The sequence below is a fragment of the Bubalus bubalis genome, chromosome 3 (genome assembly GCF_019923935.1).
Source record: "Bubalus bubalis isolate 160015118507 breed Murrah chromosome 3, NDDB_SH_1, whole genome shotgun sequence".
In the NCBI taxonomy this organism is placed as follows: domain Eukaryota; kingdom Metazoa; phylum Chordata; class Mammalia; order Artiodactyla; family Bovidae; genus Bubalus; species Bubalus bubalis.
This window is the reverse complement of record NC_059159.1, coordinates 167946187-167966869: the sequence shown is the minus strand read 5'-3', so window position 1 is coordinate 167966869 and position 20683 is coordinate 167946187. Positions and strand designations below refer to the sequence as shown.

The 20683-nt window shown below is 45.0% G+C and overlaps 1 protein-coding gene across 12 annotated transcripts in view; it reads left to right on the top strand.

The window, feature by feature from the left end:
* ASTN2 (astrotactin 2) overlaps positions 1–20683 on the top strand; it is a 1030196-nt gene that overhangs the window by 483134 nt on the left and 526379 nt on the right. For 11 of the 12 annotated variants that reach the window (XM_045165169.1, XM_045165167.1, XM_045165170.1 and 8 more), the window contains 3 exons: positions 3331–3415; positions 3882–3956; positions 4682–4819. In XM_045165169.1, coding sequence (XP_045021104.1) covers positions 3331–3415; positions 3882–3956; positions 4682–4819 — 298 coding nt within the window. The remainder of the gene's footprint in view (positions 1–3330; positions 3416–3881; positions 3957–4681; positions 4820–20683) is intronic. The other variant, XM_045165168.1, reaches the window with a different exon arrangement.

Below are 20683 nucleotides of genomic sequence, written 5' to 3'. Positions count from 1 at the left end.
AGTCAGCATAGGAAAAGCAAGTTAGCACGTGTCCCTGGAGAGCTGACCTTCAGCAGTCTGGCCACCCTGGATACAAAGGCAGGATTGAGTATGGGACTCACCCAGGGAAGGGGTTAACCCTCAAGTCCTGCTGTCAGAGACTGGCATCTTGCAAGAAGGTAATGCTTAGTTGTGAATGTGGAGAGTTCGCTGAGCCAGCAAAATGGGAAAGGGTGGGGGTGGTCAATAAAGCCAATAGCCATGGCATTGAGGGAAATCCTGCCAGAGACACACAGCCCAGCTGCTAAGAGTGATCAAAGTTAAGGTTAAAACAAGGAGTGTCCAGAAAGCTAGAGGTGAGCAATTTGGAAAGGCAATGTAAATGACTGGTTCTCCCTGGTGCCTGGAATTGATGAACATCTATTCCAAGCTTCCATTTTGCAGGTAAGGAAACTAAGTCCCAGCATGGAGGAGAGTACCTATCCAGTATCCCTCCAGCTAATGTGCAAGCATACGTCAGAAGCCAGTTGCCATCTTGGAAGGGAAAGAGGAGGAAGTTTATGAGCAGCTACTCACTGCCTGCCTGAGCCATCGGTGGCGCACTTCCCTCCTTCAGCTGCTTCTTGCATCAGCTCTGAGTGATTGGCTGAACTGGCATTCTCACTGTATCGTTGAGACAACTGAGACCCAGATGGTGAAGTGACCTCTTCCCCAAGACCATACATCTGGGGAGAGAGAAAGTGAGGATTGGAACCCGGGCCAGCACTCCTGCTTTTCCCCTTCCCTCACTTCCTGTTCTCCAGGCAGCCTCCAGGGTGGATACTTCTCATTTGCAAAATACACATTTGTTGTATAACGAGCCGTAGTAATTAATGATCCATTCCAAGGCAGGGGAAAGTTGCCTAGTAAGCACACACGAAAGAAAGAGAAAAATATGGCAGTGCCCTTTTTTTCTGTATAGATTTCTCATTCTCACTAATATTCCCAAAGCGAGAGAAGGGGAGGAAAAATGACCTGCGCCCTGTCCGGAGTCACTGATAGGAGAGACAGGAACCTCAACCCTTCCATGGAGAAGAGCCCCCTGCCCCACCAGCTCCTGGCTCACCCCTGCCCAACTTCCCGTCTCTGTGCCAGAGGTAACCACTTTACCTCTCCTGTAATGAATCATGAAGCCTGTGGCTTGTGGCAGATCATAAATCAGGCCTGGGAGTCTCGAGGACAAATCCCAGGACTTTTAATCTTTAATATTAGACGTGCTTAAAGTGGTGAATATTTCATGAAGGGACTGTTGCATTTTAACACATCATTAGTGACTCCTCCTCCTCCCCCTCGGGTTGATTATTCTGATCCAAATCGCAAGGATCTCCGCTCTTTCCCTCCGTTTTCCTAACCTCCGGCAACAGTCAATCCATTAGGTTGCACATATTTGCAGCACTGGCATTCAGTGGAAGACCCTTGGGGATGTTATTGGAGGGGAGAATTACAGAGAGCGCCCTGCCTGCAAGCAGCCCCCTCTTATTTACTAGGTATCCAGAGGAGAGGAGAGGTACATCGATCTCTCTCTCTCTCTCTTCTCTTCTCTCTCTCTCTGTTTCTCTTTCTCTCTTTGTCTTTCAACAGTCTTGTTCTAAATATTTTGAACATTCCCTCTGATCTATTCTTTTCTCCACATTATATCTTACTACCCTTTTAGTTTAACCAACATTTATTAAGCCCAGGCTGTTTGCCAGATACTTGCTGATGCTGAGTATACAAAGATTAAGCAGCATTGAAATATATAAAATGAACGAAAGTGTTAACACTCAGAATCCTTTGCATAAGGTCAAATGCCTCACACTGATAATGAATCAGGGGAAACAATAAGGCTATTTGATGAATACAAACATTTTTTAAAAGGAGTTAATGGGCGATAGTTTTAGAACCTGTGTTACTCTGGCCTCGCGTTCACTGCTGTGCTTTGTTTTGATTGCGCAAGGTTGAGAAAACTGATTCATAAGACTCGAAGTTGTAAAAAGCATGAGCTTGTTAGCACCTCATCTCTCAGTCTCAGGATCCTATTCAGTGAAACAAAGATGATAAGAGAATTTTTTTTTAATGAGGACTGCATAAAATCCATTTATCTGGCCACCAGAATTAATGCAACAGAGCTCTCCAGTGTCCTCAGATCTAGCGTGTAATATCTGCGTGTTTAGCCTTCATTGTTTTTATTATTAAGGAGATTTCAAAATGAAATGTCTTAAGGAACATTAAAATCTGAAAGTTTCAAAGTCTGAATCTCCGACATTAAGCTAGATATTTCCATGAAATGTGATTTGAAAATACTTGGTCAAGCCAACCAGAATGACTGTAGGACTGAAGAATCGCAGTCATACTTGACTGGCTCTAAGGAATGGCACAGTATTTCACAAGCTTTTTTTTAATAGAATCTATTTTTGGTAAAGCATCTGGGAACATTCTACAACTACATCTTAGGAAAATCTAACAACTAATTGAATCAAAACATTTTTTCCCAACCTTAAGGAGTGAGCAGTGAAGCAAGCCCAATAGTAGCAGGAAGGCAGGACTCTTCCAGAAATGAACTCTGAAGATACATCAGGAAACAGGACATGTGCACCCAGAATGAACTTGGCCAATGAGAAACTATACTTAAGGCAGCAGTGGACGCTAGCGAGGCTGTGTCCAGCCCATATAAGGCATGGCCAGAAAAGGATAACACATGGATACATGGAAGGATGGATGGCTTGGTAGATGGAAGGGAAGGGGACAAGCGGGAAAATGAGGGGAGGGGAAAGAGGCAAGTAAAACCAATAAGACCACCGACAACAAAACAAAATAAATTCTGGAGATGGTAAACGGAAACAATTTTTCCTCAAGAGGAAATCAGAAGTATTATATTTGGAAGAGGTGGCATTTGATTTGGGGCTTATAAATGAACGTGAATTGTTCATTCAGGTGGAGAGAATTCAATTTTCTGATTACACTTTTAGCACAAGAGTACTTTATCATAATCTAAATATCTGAAAACAGGGCATCCATGTGTAGCCACCAGCTCACTCTCTGTCTCATTTAGTCACGAGCTCCTTCAGCACCTGGGTTGCACCTTTGACCTCTGCATCCCCAGTGCTGAGCAGAGAGCTCCGGGGAGGGTGGCCAGGGCTTGCCGAGTGAATAAGTGAGTGAATGAACAATGAATGAACTCTGTTAACCACAGTGGCAGATGGGCTAGAACATTCTCTTTCCATGGCCTTTGCTAAAACGAGGCAGCTCACTTTATGTTCCAAGAAAACAAGGAGAGAAGGCTGTTCGGGGCCGGCAGTGTTTCACAAGACCCTTTCCTCTTTTGGCTTACAGGAGACTGCAGCTGCCACGAAGGCTATGCCCCTGACCCGGCTCACAGACACCTGTGTGTGCGCAGTGACTGGGGACAGAGTGAAGGGTGAGTAGCAAAGAGCATCAGGTGAGGCAGGCACGTCGGGGCCTCCACTGCTCCCCATGGACGACACTTCTTTTGCAGTGGTTGTGTTCCTGGGGAAGTGAATCCTATTTCCGGATGAATCCCATCAGTACATGACTGATGACAGATCTTCTAGAGAACAAATGCTAAGTGGAGCTCACCCTCCCAAACCATAAGTAATCAAAGGACACTCTTGAGTGGACTAGTGAAGAAGAATCACATATTTTATGTGTAAGCTCCAAAAGGGACCAAGAGGACTTTGAAATGCTGAGTCCTTCTGTGAAATGGAGACTGGTATACTATAAATAGACTTATCCAAACATTACCTCTGCAAAATTTGATAATTTGTAGCAGTTCTTCAGCAGTGTCCACATATGAATTGCATCTGCTTCTGACTAATACCACCTCTTCTCTCTTTTTCTTTCCCTTTCTCAATTTTTTCCCACAGTCCCTGGCCATACACAACACTGGAGAGGGGCTATGATCTGGTGACAGGGGAGCAAGCCCCTGAAAAGATCCTCAGGTGAGTTGACAGTTCTGTTGGGGAACAGTCTGATGGGGAGGTATAGTTATACATCCTTAGTTAATTGAACCTGTGCATTTCTGGGATACAATGGTCCAGGTTGCTATGGGAATCTGATTTCCATTTGTCTGGCATCTAGACTTAATAGATTCAGATACTTGAACTGGAGGAGACATTACTGATTATCTAGTCCAGTGGTTTAAAAATATTCTCTAGCCATAGAATCTCTTCCTGCCACTACCATGAAATCTTGTGTGAAAACTTTGTACTTAAACTGATGAAGACATACAGCAAATTAAGGGGCAGAACTGGGAATCCAATTTTGGTTGAAATTGATTCAGAGTGCATACTCTTCACCTTTGTGCAGGCTGCCCCTGCCAGTCACTTTATGTCCTTCTGCTCCCTATCAGGCCTGCTTGGGAATGCAGAGCTGAAATAGTCCCTGTTTTCACAAAGCCCACTGCTAATTAGGAATCAAGACCTAAACTCAGGAAAACATGACTAGCAATATAGAGTAATGCACGTGCTAAATAATTAACAGAGGGAGAAAATGACCATCCATGTCTGGGCAAAGTTGGCCAACATCAAGCCTTGAAGCATGCAGGTGATTCAGTTGGGCCCGCAAGTTAGAGAAGGTTCTAGAAGGAATGGGAGGAGGGGCCCCCTTTTCCTGTTTTTTTCTCTGCTTCCTAGGGAGTCCCCCAATGGAAACTCTTACATTGCAGGTCTACTTTCAGCTTGGGCCAAGGACTCTGGCTTCCTGTCAGCAAAAGCTTCGTGGTGCCCCCTGTGGAGCTGTCCATCAACCCACTGGCCAGCTGCAAGACTGACGTGCTCGTCACAGAAGACCCCGCAGATGTCAGGTAGGGAAGTCATCTCCAGCACCCATACCATGGGCTTCTTAGAGCCCTGGGAGGCCCTCCCTTTCAGCATCTCAGAACTCCTGTGGAAAAGTGCTCTTCATGATGTTAAAGCAGGCAGCTCCTAGTTGGTATATAAGAAACATATCCAGTGTGCCATGCTCCACACTCCTGAAATTGACCTCCATGGTGGGCCTCAGTGCCTCTGTATTTCAACATTATTACTTTCCTTTGGGGCTTATATAAAACATGAAAGAGGTTAACACATTATCTAGCTCATTCTGGGATCTTTAATGGTCTTCTCTTATAAAAGACCATTACTTAATAGTATATTGAAAAGTCGTGAAGGTAAAATATTGGAAGATGAAGTGCTTTCTCTTTTGACTCTGATACTAGAAACAGACTCTGGGCTAATCAATAGGAGAGAAATGTCCAGGTCAAATGAATTTGCTCTTTACTCATGAAACGATGGAGACTACATCTTTCTTTCCACATTTTGTACCTTGTAGTTAATTTCATTATAGACTTACTCTACTGTGTTCTAATTAGTTGCTTACATATCGTTCTGTGCTATTATGTAGTGAATCCCTCAAGGTCAAAGAAAATAACTTACTTCACTTTTTAATTCCCAGTTCCCCATCCATATTGGACATCTACTAAATGTTTATTGATTTAATTAAACAGGTGATCTTAGATCTGAATCTAGCACTATTCTGGAGCGTTCTAGTGTAGGTTTTTATCCCCTCCCCCTCCTGATTTGATTAGTTGAAGAATTCTAGCGTTTGAATGTAGCAAAAAATGGACTCTGATTTTGCTTTTGGAACTGGTTTGTACACAGCTTATGAGCTCCTGAACTGGAACGTGGAGGCATGGCCCCGTACTTCCAGTGCTTGGTATTCTACCACTGCACAGCTGCCTTTTCACTTAAGATGCTATTGATGTCTGTGGCATCTTGATAGGGAGACTCACCTTCTCAGCCTTTCATGAAGGGATGGACACAACGTGATTTTTTATTGGTGTTTCTCCAAAGAAGTAATTTTTAAAAGATAGAAAATTAAACAGATAATATTTAGAAAATGAAGTGATAATTACTAAAAACTAAGATGGTTTCATGTACATACAAATTGATTCATGGCAAATTATCATGGTTTCTGTTTTTGTTAGAACTGAGGTCAGTGTAACTTCAATAAAGCATCAGTAAGCCTTCAGTGCTAAGGTCACTCAGTATTACATATTTCAAAAATGGAGAAAAGAGCATCTGATTGAAGGATTCTTCTTGAAGAGGCCTTGTGACCTTGTCTCAAATCAACTGAAAGGTCTCTACCAGACTTCCTCGGAGTTCTGTACTGTTGACATTGAATTTGTAGTTTCACTGAAGCTATAGATGTCAGACTGGCTGATGGTTCAACACTCATTCTGGAGTTGACCAAGTCTGACTTGGAATTGCTTCTCTACCATGGATGAGCTATATGACCCTGGTCAAGTTCAACTTACTAACTTTCCACCTCTTTGCAAAATGAGGATAGTAATATCGTCACAGTATGGAGTAATAATCATAACTCACCCCCACTGATCATTCCTAAACGCTTCACTAGCATTATCTCATTATAGTCTTACATCAACCCCCAAAATAATGCTATTGTTATTTTTATTTTACAAATTAAAAAGAAGAAAGTCTGAGGTATATAGGTGATACCTTCACTAGGAAGTGGTGAAGCCAAACTTCAGCCTGCCATCTCCCCACCTCCTGAACCCATATTCTTAACTATTTCATTGAAATTGTTGTTGTTGTTCAGACGTGTCCAACTCTGTGAGCCCTTGGATTGCAGCACGCCAGGCTTTCCTGTACTCACTATCTCCCCAAGTTTGCTCAAACTCATGTCCATTGAGTCCATGATGCCATCTAACCATTTTATCCTCTGTTGTCCCCTTCTCCTTCTGTCCTCAGTCTTTCCCAGCATCAGAGTCTTTTCCAGTGAGTCAGCTCTTCACATCAGGTGGCCAAAGTATTGGAGCTTCAGCTTCAGCATAAGTCCTTCCAGTGAATATTCAGGGTTGATATCCTTTAGGATCGACTGGTTTGATATCATTGAAATACCGCCTAAGAATTGTTGTAATGATTAAATAATATGTGTAAATACTGGTACATAATATACTTCCAAAAGTACAGGCTTATCAATTTTAGATGCATTCAATTCTTCTGACAGTAGAGTTCAAGTAGAAACTGGTCACGATGGGGAAGGCTGAGTCAGGAAGTTTGCATGCTATGTCATACTGCTGAGAGTGACCACGGTCTGCAGGATAATTCAGTTGCCTTTTCTCCTTCAATTTGAATTATTACATTCAACAGCAAGCCAGACATGGAGAGGACCAGAACATCAACTTCCAAGGACTTTAAAACATCTTTGGAAATACTAAAACAAAATTGAGAAAAGTATAGACTAGAATTTATTTCAGGGAAAATTTTATAGTAATTGAAAGGAATACTGTAGTAAGTTGAAGGGGGTGAGACCTTCAAAGGTCATGAACCGATAACAATTAGATGTTTCTGAACTGCTAAGAAAGCTGTGCCTGGTTACACGGAGGGTGTGCCTTCATCAAGTTAGGACCAGATCAGAATTTTCAGGATGGGAGAAAGGATACTGTTTTGCAGTTTGGGGTCCTCCTTCTCAACCCTTTGAAGAATGTTCAAAATATACTTCAAATATTTGAAGAATGTTGGTTTGATTAGGTCACTAAATTTTTATCTTGTTTGGGGTGCCCACGTGTCTTTGTCTGGGCTTGCAGTTGCAGACAGCCTTTTAAGTCTTACCTTCATCTTTCTTCTCACGTTCAGTTTCATTGCAAGGGTGGATGAAAGATTGTAATCATCACCATTCAAAAGAATCTGTGCTCTGTAGGTTGAGTTTTCCGAGCTTCACTAATAAACCTTGTTTGACATGACATTGCCCGAGCAAGCATATCACAGACGTTTAAAGAATTAATAAGTTTCAGTCATATGCTATGTTAGAAATTAATAAATAACAGATCATAATTATAGATAGCCAATAATATGCCACAGAATCACAACTGTGAGATTAAAGGAAAAAAAGCAGAGTGAGGAAGGAAAAGATAAGCATTTGGATAGGATTGGGAGGGAAAATTTAAAGCTGCTTTCTTATTTGATTTTTTTGTTTTGGTTTTAAATCCATGACAGGGTTGAATTTATATGAATTTATGGAATTTATGGGCAGATATGAATTTATGGAATCTCACATTAGGAGAGACAGAGCAAGTTAGACTCAAAAAGTACAGGCTCAACTCACCTGGGTGTCTAAATTTTAAAAAATTTGATGATGACAAATGTTGGTAAAGATATAGAAAAACTGGAACTCCCATACCTTTATAGTGGGGATGTAAGTTAGTGTGACCACTGTGCAAATCTACAGGGCTGTATCTATTAAAGTTGAGTATCTACTTATCCTATAGATGTGTGTGTGTGTGCATGTATGTGTGTGCACGCACTATGATGCTTCAGTTCTGTTGGACTCGGCGATCCTATGGACTGTAGCCCTCCAGGCTCCTCTGTCCATGGGATTCCCCAGGCAAGAATACTGGAGTGGGTTGCCATGCCCTCCTCCCAGGGATCTTCCCAATCCAGGCATAGAACCCATGTCTTTTATGTCTCCTGCATTGGCAGGCTGGTTCTTTACCACCGGTGCCACCTGAGAAGCCCCTATCCTATAGATGCGCGTGTCTGTGCGTGCATGCTAAGATGATTCAGTCATGGCCTACTCTTTGCAACCCTATGGACTGCAGTTTGCCAGGCTCCTCTGTCCATGGGATTCTCCAGGCAAGAATACTGGAGTGGGTTGCCTTGCCCTCTTCTGGGGGATCTTCCCAACCCAGGGATCAAACCCACGTCTCCTAGTCTCCTGCATTGGCAGGCTGGTTCTTTACCACTAGCGCCACCTGGGAAGACCACAAATAATATGTTCAAGAATAGTAATAATAGTATTCATTTGTACTGCCAAAAAACTAGGGGGAAAATGCAGATGCCTGTCAATAACAACAACAACAAAAACAGATAAATAAAACAAAACAATGGAATGTTATTGATGCTGAATATTAATGAATACAACCCTTACACACATCACCACTGATGAATTTCACAAATATAAGGCTGAATTATGGAAGCCAGACACAAATAAATATTATGGTTAAATAAGGATCAAAAACAGTAAAGACTAAACTATGATATTAGAAATAAAGTAGGGATTACCTTGGGGTGATGGAGGGCATAGTGATTTAAGGGAAGTATACTGGCAATATTTGATCTGTTGATCTGGGTGGTGGTTGTATGGGTGTTTTCATTCTGTAAAAATTCATCTATTTGTGTCGATATAATTTGCACATTTTTCTCTATGTATGGCATATTTTGATTAAAGATGCAGTCTGTTATGTAAGGTAGTTCATTCTTCAAAAAGCAGAGACTGTAGAGCCCAACTGAACTACCCGAGTTCCAGTCCCGGGTCTCCCACTTGCTTGCTGCAAGAGCTTATCCGAAGCTCTGGTGGCCCCGTGGATAACACAGATAGAAGACTGTCTGTGCTGGATAAGAGAGTGGTGAGAATTAAAAGGCATGTTGTTGTTCAGTTGCTCAGTTGTGTCTGTCTCTTTGCGACGCCATGGACAGCAGCAGGTCAGGCTTCTCTGTCCTTCACCATCTCCCCGAGTTTGCTCAAACTCATGTTCATTGAGTCAGTGATGCCATCCAACCATCTCATCCTCTGTCATCCCCTTTTTCTCCTGCCCTCAATCTTTCCCAGCATCAGGGTCTTTTCCAGTGAGTGGGCTCTTTGCATCAGATGGCCAGAGTATTGGAGTCTCACCTTCAACATCAGTCCTTCCAAAGAACATTCAGGGTTATTTCCTTTAGGACTGGCTGGTTTGATCTGCTTGCTGTCCAAGGAACTCTCAAGAATATTCTCCAACACCACAGTTGAAAGCATCAATTCTTTGGCACTCAGCCTTCTTTATGGTCCAACTCTCACATCCATACATGACTACTGGGAAAGCCATGGCTTTGATTATATGGACCTTTGTCGGCAAAGTGATGTTTCTGCTTTTTAATAAACTGTCTAAGGTTGCCATTGCTTTCCTTCCAAGGAGCAAGCATCTTTTAATTTCATGGCTACAGTTACCATCCTTGTAAAGCACTGAGTTTGGAACATGGTGAACTCTCTAGCTGCTGCTGCTGCTAAGTTGCTTCAGTTGTGTCCAACTCTGTGCGACCCCATAGATGGAAGCCCACCAGGCTCTCCCATCCCTGGGATTCTCCAGGCAAGAACACTGGAGTGGGTTGCCTTTTCCTTCTCGAATGTGTGAAAGTGAAAAGTGAAAGTGAAGTGGCTCAGTCGTGTCCGACTCTTAGCGACCCCTCATGGACTGTAGCCTACCAGGCTCCTCCACCCATGGGATTTTCCAGGCAAGAGTACTGGAGTGGAGTGCCATTGCCTTCTCCGAACTCTCTAGAAGCATTTGTTGTTATTATGTTGTTATTGTGGCATAGTATAGTGCATTCTATTCTCTCTTTAATTCTTTCTCTTTCTTTTGCTGAAAGGCTTCATCTAATCTATGGTGCATCTTAAAATCAATAAGGTCTTGGTATTGAGAATTTGCATTAACCCCTTTGTCATGGGGCTTGAGGAAGATTTAAATGAATATATAAAATCTTGTTTAGTATAGTAGGTCCCGTGGCTTTATGGATATGGGGTATTTGCAGAATAATTGAAGCAGTGTACACAGAGTGCCTTGGGATTGGAAATGAAGGAAAAATTCCTGACCAAAGGAATCAGAAAAGATGTGCAGGAGAGAAACATTGGCAATTAACCTTGAATTGTGGACAGATTCAGCTGTGTGGAATTTAAGGTGGGAGGGATGGCTTTCAAGTCTGAAGGGTTGAAGGGCCAAAGAAAAGAACTCTCCCCTGGACAGCGCCCATTCTCTGGCCTGTTCCAGCAGGAAGTTGCTGGGAATGAGAGCTTTAGCATTCGAAACACTAATGATGTCAGCTACAAAGGTGGAGAAGCGAACTCGAGTTAAATTTAAATTGCGTGCAGATTCCTTTCAATTCTGAAAACCTCATCTGGGCCCCTCCTGTGTGCCAGGCACTGTGCCAGGTGCCATAGGAATACAGCGATGAATAAGGCCCACCTAGGCTTTCAGGGACTGCATGGTGCAGCGAGGAGCGCTGAATAAGAAACTTGACTTGAGAGATGAAATAAAAGATACTCTTGGGGAGAGAAGCATGGCAAACAGCACTTATTGCTACACAGTGGGCCTTCTTCATAGTTTCACCGAGAGCTGATTCTTCTTAGAAGAGAGACGCAAGAGTTGCTATTATGGTTGGAATAATAATCATCCACAAAGCCCAGCTTTTGGAGCCCCTCAGCGATTTTTCTATGATCTCAAGTCAATGAAAATGAAATGGTGAAATACTGTTAATTCCCGTACAACACTGAAAGAATAATGGGACATCAGAATGCAAGCCAGCATGGCTCACTTGGTGACAATTTTCACATTGAATTGGTTCTCAATGGAATTTAGAAGAGTTCCTTGTTCTTTTGACCTCTCAATTCCAAGCACTAAAAAAAAATTTTTTTTCAAGCACTAAAAATTTATTTAACACCTACCTTGTGCTTCCTCATTAGTATAGTGGTGAGTATCCTTGCCTGTCATGTGGGAGGCCGGAGCTTGACTCCCTGCAGGGAGACTGGCTAGATGTTTCTGGGCTTCCCTGGTGGCTCAGACAATAAAGAATCTACCTGTAATGCAGGAGACCTGGGTTCGATCCCTGGATCTGGAAGATGCCCTGGAGAAGGGAGTGGCTACCCACTCCAGTATTCTTGCCTGGAAAATCCCATGGACAGAGGATCCTGACAGTCTACAGTCCATGGAGTTATAAAGTCAGGCACGACTGAGTGACTTACGCCTTCACTTTCACTTACCGTGTGCCAGGCTAAGTATCGAAGATAGAGAAATGTTAAGACAGAGATCTTGGTGCGTTAAATGAGACAAAATTGCAAACGAAACATGTTCTACTTTGTGACTGTTGAAGAAGTTAGAGGGGAAGTTCAGGGCAGAGAAAGGACCCAAGGAAGCCGGTGGTTTAACTCACCTGGGAGTTGAAGGACCCGCTTCATGGAGGAGAAGGCCTCTGAGCCAAACTGCCAAGTCTCAGCAGGATGCCGTCGGGCCGCTGGTTCTGCAAGTGTGTATTCTCAGCATCACCTGCAACCTTGTTAGAAGCAGGTTCTTTGACTCCAACTGTGGTACAGTGGCAGTGACCCCCGACGGGGTCAGTTTCTAATCCCTGGAGCCCGTAAATGTTCCCTTATTTGGGAAAGAAATGGTCTTTGCAGATGGGATTTAGTTAAGAATCTTAAAGAAAGTTGATTATCCTGGATTATCTGGATGGGCCTCAAATACCATTACAGGTGCCCTCATAGGAGGGAAGTAGAAGGGCATGTAATACACCCAGAGGAGATGACAATGTGGAGAGGGAATCTGAGACTAGAGCGAGACAACCACAGAAGGGGGTGCCAGGAGCCGCCAGGAGCTGGGAGAGGCACGGGGCATCTTCTCCTCTAGGACCTCACAGGGGCAGGCAGCGGTGGGGGGGTGGGGCAGCCTTGCCAACACCTTGGCTTTGGCCTGGTACTGCTGCCTCATTCATGTCCAACTCTGTGTGACCCCATAGACAGCAGCCCACCAGGCTCCTCTGTCCCTGGGATTCTCCAGGCAAGAATACTGGAGTGGGTTGCCATTTCCTTCTCCAATGCATGGCATGCTAAGTCGCTTCAGTCGTGTCCAACTCTGTGCAACCCTATGGACAGCAGCCCACCAGGCTCCTCTTGTCCATGGGATTTTCCAGACAAGAATACATAGTGATACTGATTTCGGAGTTCTGATAGTTTTAAGCCATCCCGATTTGTGACGATTTGTTCCAGCAGCCGTAGGAAATGCATACATCAGTCAAGACCTGAATCAGATGTTTCAGAGGTGGGCCCTGTAATCTTGTTTAAGCAGTAATCTGGTTTAACTACTCCTCAGGTGGTTCTAGTGTCCGCTGACGTTTGCATCCTGGCAGCAAAACAAGCTAAAGCTCATCTGGCTTCCATAAAAAACAAAGGATGGAAAAACTTGAAAATTCCAGGGTGGCAACGGCTTTGAGTCCAGCAGGATTTATAGGCTCTATAAAGTTGCTGGGCCTCAGCATTTCTGTCTCTCTCCCATCCCTCACCTCTGTCTTCCTCTGTGTTAATATCATTGTTGGGCACACTCTTACCAACAACTCCAGGCTCGCAGCCTCAGCCAGGCATTGCCAGGGCAAAGAGATGCCCTGTTTCCTTATGATTTAAGCAGCAGTCCTGGTACTGAGCGACAGCAGTGAGAGCTCCTCCTTGTGCGGCGCTTCCCAAGTAGTTGCTGAAATGAGCTCATTTCATCTTTACCCTTATTAACTGGATGAGGAAACTGAGGCACAGAGAGGTTATGTAACTTGCCCATAGTCACACAGCCAAGAAGTGGCAGAACCAGGATTTGAGTCCTGAAGATCTGAATTATGACTCCATGCTGCTTGCCTCTTGGCTATGATGCCTCTGTTTGTCATATTTGACGATATTTAAGCTTCCTTGATGGCTTAGATAGAGAAGGCAATGGCAACCCACTCCAGTACTCTTGCCTGGAAAATCCCATGGATGGGGCAGCCTGGTAGGCCGCAGTCCATGGGGTCGCTAAGAGTTGGACACGACTGAGCGACTTCACTTTCACTTTTCACTTTCACGCATTGGAGAAGGAAATGGCAACCCACTCCAGTGTTCTTGCCTGGAGAATCCCAGGGATGGGAGAGCCTGGTGGGCTTCCATCTATGGGGTTGCACAGAGTTGGACACGACTGAAGCGACTTAGCAGCAGCAGCAGATGGCTTAGATGGTAGAGAATCTGGTTGCAATACAGGAGACCCAGGTTCAATCCCTGGGTTGGGAAGATCCCCTGGAGAAGGGAATGGCACCCCACTCCAGTATTATTTCCTGGAGAATTCCATAGATGGAGGAGCCTTTCAGGCTGCAGTCTATGGAGTTGCAAAGAGTCAGACGTGACTAAGTGACTAACACTAATGCCAATATCTCAAATAAATGACGAAAATTAGCCACACCTGGGTCACTGACCCACTCTCAAGCCAGCGAGGATGGGGGACCTTTACCACGTGGATTGAGATTGCAGGTAGGATGAGGGGAATCAGGACAGGCAGCGAATGGATGCTGAACAACAACAATGAAAAAGGAAAAACCCACAGATGTGTAGACAAGACATGGGGTCTTGGAGAGACACGCCTGATGAGGGAGCTTCCAGGCTCCAGGTCAGTGTGTCCGGCAGGTAATGCCAAGGGGCACGTGGCAGAGGATTCAGTGAGAAGAGACGGCATGGAACCTCAAACTGCCTTCTCCCTCTCCTTGTCTTTCCTCAGCTCTGGATGCCTGGCTGAGACAGTCAGCAGAGATTCTGGGGGCACTTGCTGTTGTTCAGTTGCTAAGTCATGTGTGACTCTTTGTGACCCCATGAACTGCAGCACACCAGATTCCCTGCCCTTCACTATCTCCTGGAGTTCACTCAAGCTCATGTTCTTTGAGTCGGTGATGCTATCCAATTATCTCATCCTCTGTAGCCCCCTTCTCCTCTTGTCCTCACTCTTTCCCAGCATCAGGTGGCCAAAGTATTGGGGCTTTGGCTTCAGCATCAATCCTTCCAGTGAGTATTCAGGGTTGATTTCCTTTAGGGTTGACTGGTTCGATCTCCTTGCTGTCCAAGCAACTCTCAAGAGTCTTCTCCAGCACCACAATTTGAAAGCATCAGTTTTTCAGTGCTCAGCCTCCTTTATGGTAAAGGAGAGCATATTCACCATTCAGGGTCCCAGCAGGTACTCCTGTGTGGTTGGTACAGATATCAGAGTCTGCCTTTTGCCCAGACAGTATACCTGGTCAGGTACAGTGTGTTCTAGAAACTTGTGCCATCCATTCTAGGGTGAAATCCTCATCAAAAGCACTCTAGCTTCTTCCTTGTGTGGTAGGCTCTGGAAATGTAAGGACCAGAAAGAGAAGAAGGTGTGGGAAAGTGAGTGTTTCTTGGACTCCTGCAGATTTGGATATGAATCTTGACACCGCAATTGCTCCCTGAACTCCCTGGGCCAAGTCAATTCACCTCTTCCAACTTTCATTTCTGAATCTAGAAGGTAGAGACTGTTGTGTTTCCTTCAGAGGGTTGTTGTTAGAATCAATGTCATGTACATAGAGTAACTAGTACAACACCCTAACGTGTAGCTGGTATTCTATGGGTGGGAAGTTCTGGACAGCATTTTAGTACAAATAAGGAAGTAATCATCTGACCCAGTTGGGTTAAGGTGATGAAAGATGTAGTTTGTGGCCTGGAAGCAGACCCAGAAGGGCCCCTGCTTTCCTTTTGATCACCGAAGACCTCAGCAGCAGAGGCGAGGGGTCAGAGCAGCAGGGCAGCAGGGGGTGGGGGGTAGGCAGCGATGAGGCTCCCCCAGGGCAGGTGGTGTTTTACCCTTTGACACCTGGACAGGAAGGCCCAGGGCTGCTGAGCCTCAGGTGAGCAGAGTCTTGATGCAGGCCTTGTGTGGTTTGGTACCCCAGATGCTCTCTAGAGAGGAGGAGCATGGAGTCTTGACTCAGTCTTCAGACTCAAATCCTGGTTCTGCCACTTACTGGCTGTGTGGCTGTGGACAAGTTGTATAACCTCTCTGTGCCTCAGTCTCCTCGTGTATGTACTATGATTAATAATGGATAAACATACTCAAGAAGTAGAATTCACATTTCTTGCCTTTAACTTCGCTACAACTTCAACAGATTTTGTAAATGAGTGTGTGTGCGCACGCGCGCGCGTGTGTGTGTGTGTATTTGCATGGTAGGGAACCAAGAAGCATACTTCCCTCACCAGGGAGATGTTGAAACACAGGTGGGCTTCTGCAGCCCTTATTAGACAGTCTCAGGACCCAGGTGCTTTTCCCTTCACACCAGTTACTCACGTAGACATTCTTTTCCCAAAGGGCATGAGAACTTCAGTAGGCAGCTCACTTACCTGCTTGAAACACAGAAGAAGGGAGATTTGGGCAGAGGGAATAGTGAAGGCTCTGGAATCAAACTCCCCGAGTTCTGATTCCATCTCCACCACTTAGCAGCTGACCTCGGGCAGTGTATTTAAGCTTTGTGAGCCTCGGTTTCCTAACTGCAAATGGGAATGATGATTGCTGTTGTACCTTGGGATGTTTTTGCCGGTTGAACAAGAGAACACACTTCAACTCTCAGCACCACAGTCATAGATAATCATGGCTCACATGTATTAAGCATTTATTTTGGATCAGGCCCTGTCTAAACTTTAGGTGGGTTCATTCTGATTTCTCCACAATGACTCAATGATGGAGTTACTATACCATTCATAGAGGAGGAAACTGAGGCACCAGAAGTTTAAACCATTTACCCAACAGGTTACAGGCAGTGTGTGGCAGAATCAGAATTTGAACTCAAGTTGTAGGGTGAATGCTCAGTAAATGTTGGCTAAGATCCCCTGGAGGAGGAAATGGCAAGCCACTCCAGTATCCTTGCCTGGGAAATCTCATGGACAAAAGAGCCATGAGTCGCAAAGAGTTGGACACGACAGCACAGACACACTCAGGACAACTGCCACAAGTGTGGATTTTTGGGTCAACATCAGGCTTGTGCACCCCCAGGCTGCTAATGCAGGGGTTCTCTGTGAGACTGAGGGATCCATGCATTGGACTGTCTGTCCTCATCTTTGCTGACCATTGAATCCACTGAGTGTGTGTGGAAGTCTGTTCCATTCAAGTGGAAGGTGAAATATGAAACGGGGTCAGGGGAGACTTTGGGGGCAATAGGGCATCTGTTTAGCACTCACAGATGGACTCATGGGATTTGGATGTTGGAATTTGCCTTGTACCACCACCTCCCTCCCGTCTTTAGGCATGTGAAGCTCCTCTGAGAAGCATTAACATAAAGAGCTTTGCACTCCGCAACAAATGGATCTGAGCTCTACCCACATCTCTTCCCAGCCTCACTGGCTGTCACTCAGCCAGTGAGCCCAGAGTCGTATATTTTCCCCCATTTTAGTTTAGCAATCATAATAAAACTGAAGTCTATTAGGATGTGTTTCTGCCCAGCCTCGGTAAATCTCCTCAAACACCATCCGGCACCAGATTTCTGTTAGTCTTTGCCACTGGGGAGGCCGTAGCAGACGTCGACTGTCAGCTGGGGTGGACGGCCCACGGCGCAGCCTCTTCTAAATGAAACTCAAATGGAGACTTTGGAATATAAATATTGAAGTGACCCAGGTTGGATAAAGGGCAACCAGTTAGCTAAGCTTCTCTCTTACATGCAGGAGATGCTAAATTATTAAAAGTTTAATAAATGTAATAATAAATATTTGATGTTGAATTATAGAAGGCTTTGCAGATACAGTGAAACTGAGAAACGACTTGTTATATCTGCATTAGAAGTTAAACACTTTTCAAATGGGACTTCTAATGTTAAAATGGGACCACAGATCTTTCAGTGGGGAAAGAGAGAGAGAGAAGGGAGAAAGACATATAAAAGTATGATTTTTTTTTTTTTTTTGGCAAGCTCCCTGGGCTGAGAGTCAAGACGCCTGGGTTTCAGTCCTGATTTCACACTGAAGACAGGCATAGGCAGCGTTTTGGTCTCGCTTGACTGGGCAGAGGCTTTTATATAGCATCTTACATGTGAGCCTTACAGTCATCTTCTAAAGTCAAGGCTATTTTTATTCTCCCCTTCCCCCATTTTACAGATTAAGAAGCTGATGTTCTAAGGTCTTAAGTAGAACCACTGGTAAGAGAGTGAGTTGCAATTTGAACACAAAGCTTCTGATCTCAAGACCTTTACTCTATCCAGCATGCCACCATGTTGCCCCCCACCCCCATGCTGCATGGAAATCCTTTCTGCTCTTTATTAGTCAGATGTTTTTGGCTCCAGGAAAAAGAAACCTAATTCAAATTAGCTTAATGGCAACTGTGTTGGAAGGCTGCCATGGGAAGGGTGAAAGATCAGCTTGGCCGGAGGGATGAAGGAAGTTGAGTGAATTATGTGGCATTAGAATTCTGTCTTTCCTCTCTGCATCATTCCCCGATGGCTTCGTTCCTCCCCACTCCCACTCCCATGGTTGGGTTGTGATAACAGTGAGTTTCTAAGGCTCTCATGTTCTTACCACCAAACAGTGAATGCTTCTCTTCCTTGAGCTGCAGTTTGAAGAATCCTAGAGAAGGAATCTTATTGGCCTGGCTTGAGTTAGGAGCTGACCTCTGGCTTAGTCATCTACAATGAGGGAACAGGATCACAAAGCAGAGAGACAAGCATGGAAGGGAGTCGGGGGACCATAAGCCAAACAGCGACTCCAACCCTTGTCTTGAAAATCCTCCCTGGGCTTCGGTGCATCCATCTACCCAAGAGGTTGGACTAAATTAGAGAAGACCTCTTAGGTGCCAACTCAGGCAAATGGGCGGGGCTGCCTTGGATGTTAAGCTTGGAAGATTTCTGATGCTACAGACTGACTCAGCTGGAAAGATTGTTAGGATTGACTGATGAGGCCTGACTTCAGCAGATGGGAGTGGTGACAGATGGGTCAGGTATTTACCACCTCTGAACTTGATGGTATTTAGAGGTCCTTCTGCTTTTGTGTCTGAAGATATGATGATCGTTTGCACCTGTAAAATGAAGAGAGATTTTTCTGGTTGCCGAGATGCAGGAGAAAGATAGTCAAGTGGATGGGGATGTGGAGGATGAATTGGAAACTGGGCCGTCTTACTCCATCTCTCTGTTTTTATCCATCTATCTGTTATCTCAGAGGGTATATTTGGATACTCTCATCTTGGTGCCAGTAAGTTTCCTGAAATAGATTTCTCTGCTAGAGGCAGAGTTGAGGCTTCCGTGTAGGTACTTCCTAGATTCTGTCTGGCACTCCCATTGTCACTTGTATTAAAAATGGCATGCTCTAATTTAAGCTGTAAACAAACCACTCATATCACAGAAGCCTTGAACTGTTTCTTAGAGTTTCAAAAGACAGGTTCAAACAATTATACGCTCACAACTGGATGTGACCTTCTGAGTCATCTTCCTCCCCATCCCCCGGCCATTACATGGGTGGTTCTAAATTGCTACAGCAACCTCTACCTGTAGGTATCGCTTAGCCTCCAGGTGTGTGGTCACACTGTTCCCTTAGAAATCCCTGCTCTCGTCTGACCTAAGCGGTCCAGGCTTTAGATTCTGCAGGCAGCAGCTCCGGGCAGTCATCACCAAAATAAGCTAAGCTGAGCAAACATTCTGCCTTCTAAGACCCACTTATCAGGGCTAGGTAGGACCATTTGTTTCCCATTAGGGTGTCTTACTCTGCCAGATAAATGCCAATCTGCCCTTGTACATGCACACACAAACACACACACACACACACACAGCATGCAGGCTGGTTAGAAAGATCATTGGATATTTCAGTGAGTCATGAATTAATCTGGATATGAGCATTAATTCCTTTTTTTTTTTTTTCTTTTCACTAGGGAAACCGATATCAAGGGCCCCAGCAGGAAGCATACAGTTTGCTCAAGTGTGAAAGGTTTCACACAAGGCTTTGCAGAAAGTTGTGGGGGGAAGTCCTAGAAAGCAGATATTCAGTACCCTGTGGCTGGGAGCAGTGGTCCTAGGTGAGGGGTAGGTTGCCAGCACATGGAGAGGGAATCCCATGGAGACCACTGCCTAAGGGAAGCTGTGACCTGTAGTCAGGGACACAGACAGGAGAGAAGTCAGAGGGATAGATGTCCCAACCTTGCTCAGCCACCTCCCACCACACTTTCTGCTGGTGTCTCCCATTTGCTGACCCAAGGGGTACCCATGCAAGAGAGTTCATTGAGGTGGTCCATCAAAGCCAGCCTCCTTGAGCCACAAAGCCAGGTATGGGTGAGCTGAGGGGGCAGGGAGAGAAACAAATGAAAGCGATCCAGCATAAACTCTAGGCTCAGACCCTCCTAAAGAGATTCACTGCCTCCCTGCTGCACGCTGCTCTGTATACGCTCAGTCCAACCCAAACACAGGTAAGGTCATGCCTCTCTTCTGCTGGAAGCATTCAGAACCACACCACCTGCCCACACAGCCTCAGGGTCAAAGGCCAAACCATTTCACAGGTACCCATCCCCTCTTAGCACTTCAGATTCTGGCTGTCAGGCTCTCTGGGATCTCGCTTGCCACCATGTTCCTGTCTGCCATGTCTTCAAAATGCAAAATATGCTTTCGTATCTCCTAGCCTTGTCATCCTGCTTCCTGAATTGTCCCCTGTGTCCCTGGCACACTACTTCTCATTCATCACTGTCTTGCAGAAATGCTACCTCCTCCGAGCAGCCTTTCTGGAACATCCTGTCCTTCCATCCACCAGAATCATGGCGCCCTCATTGCTGTGTTCATGCTGCTAGTACGTTTCTTCTTTAATTACAGGACAGCATGCTGGGAGGGATTGGGGGCAGGAGGAGAAGGGGATGACAGAGGATGAGATGGCTGGATGGCATCACCGACTTGATGGATGTGAGTTTGAGTGAACTCCGGGAGTTGGTGATGGACAGGGAGGCCTGGCGTGCTGCAATTCATGGGGTCGGAAAGAGTTGGACATGACTGAGCTACTGAACTGAACTGAACTGATATTGCCCTTGTAGCTCAGTCAGTAAAGAATCTGCCTACAATGCAGGAGCTGCTGCTGCTGCTGCTGCTAAGTCGCTTCAGTCGTGTCCGACTCTGTG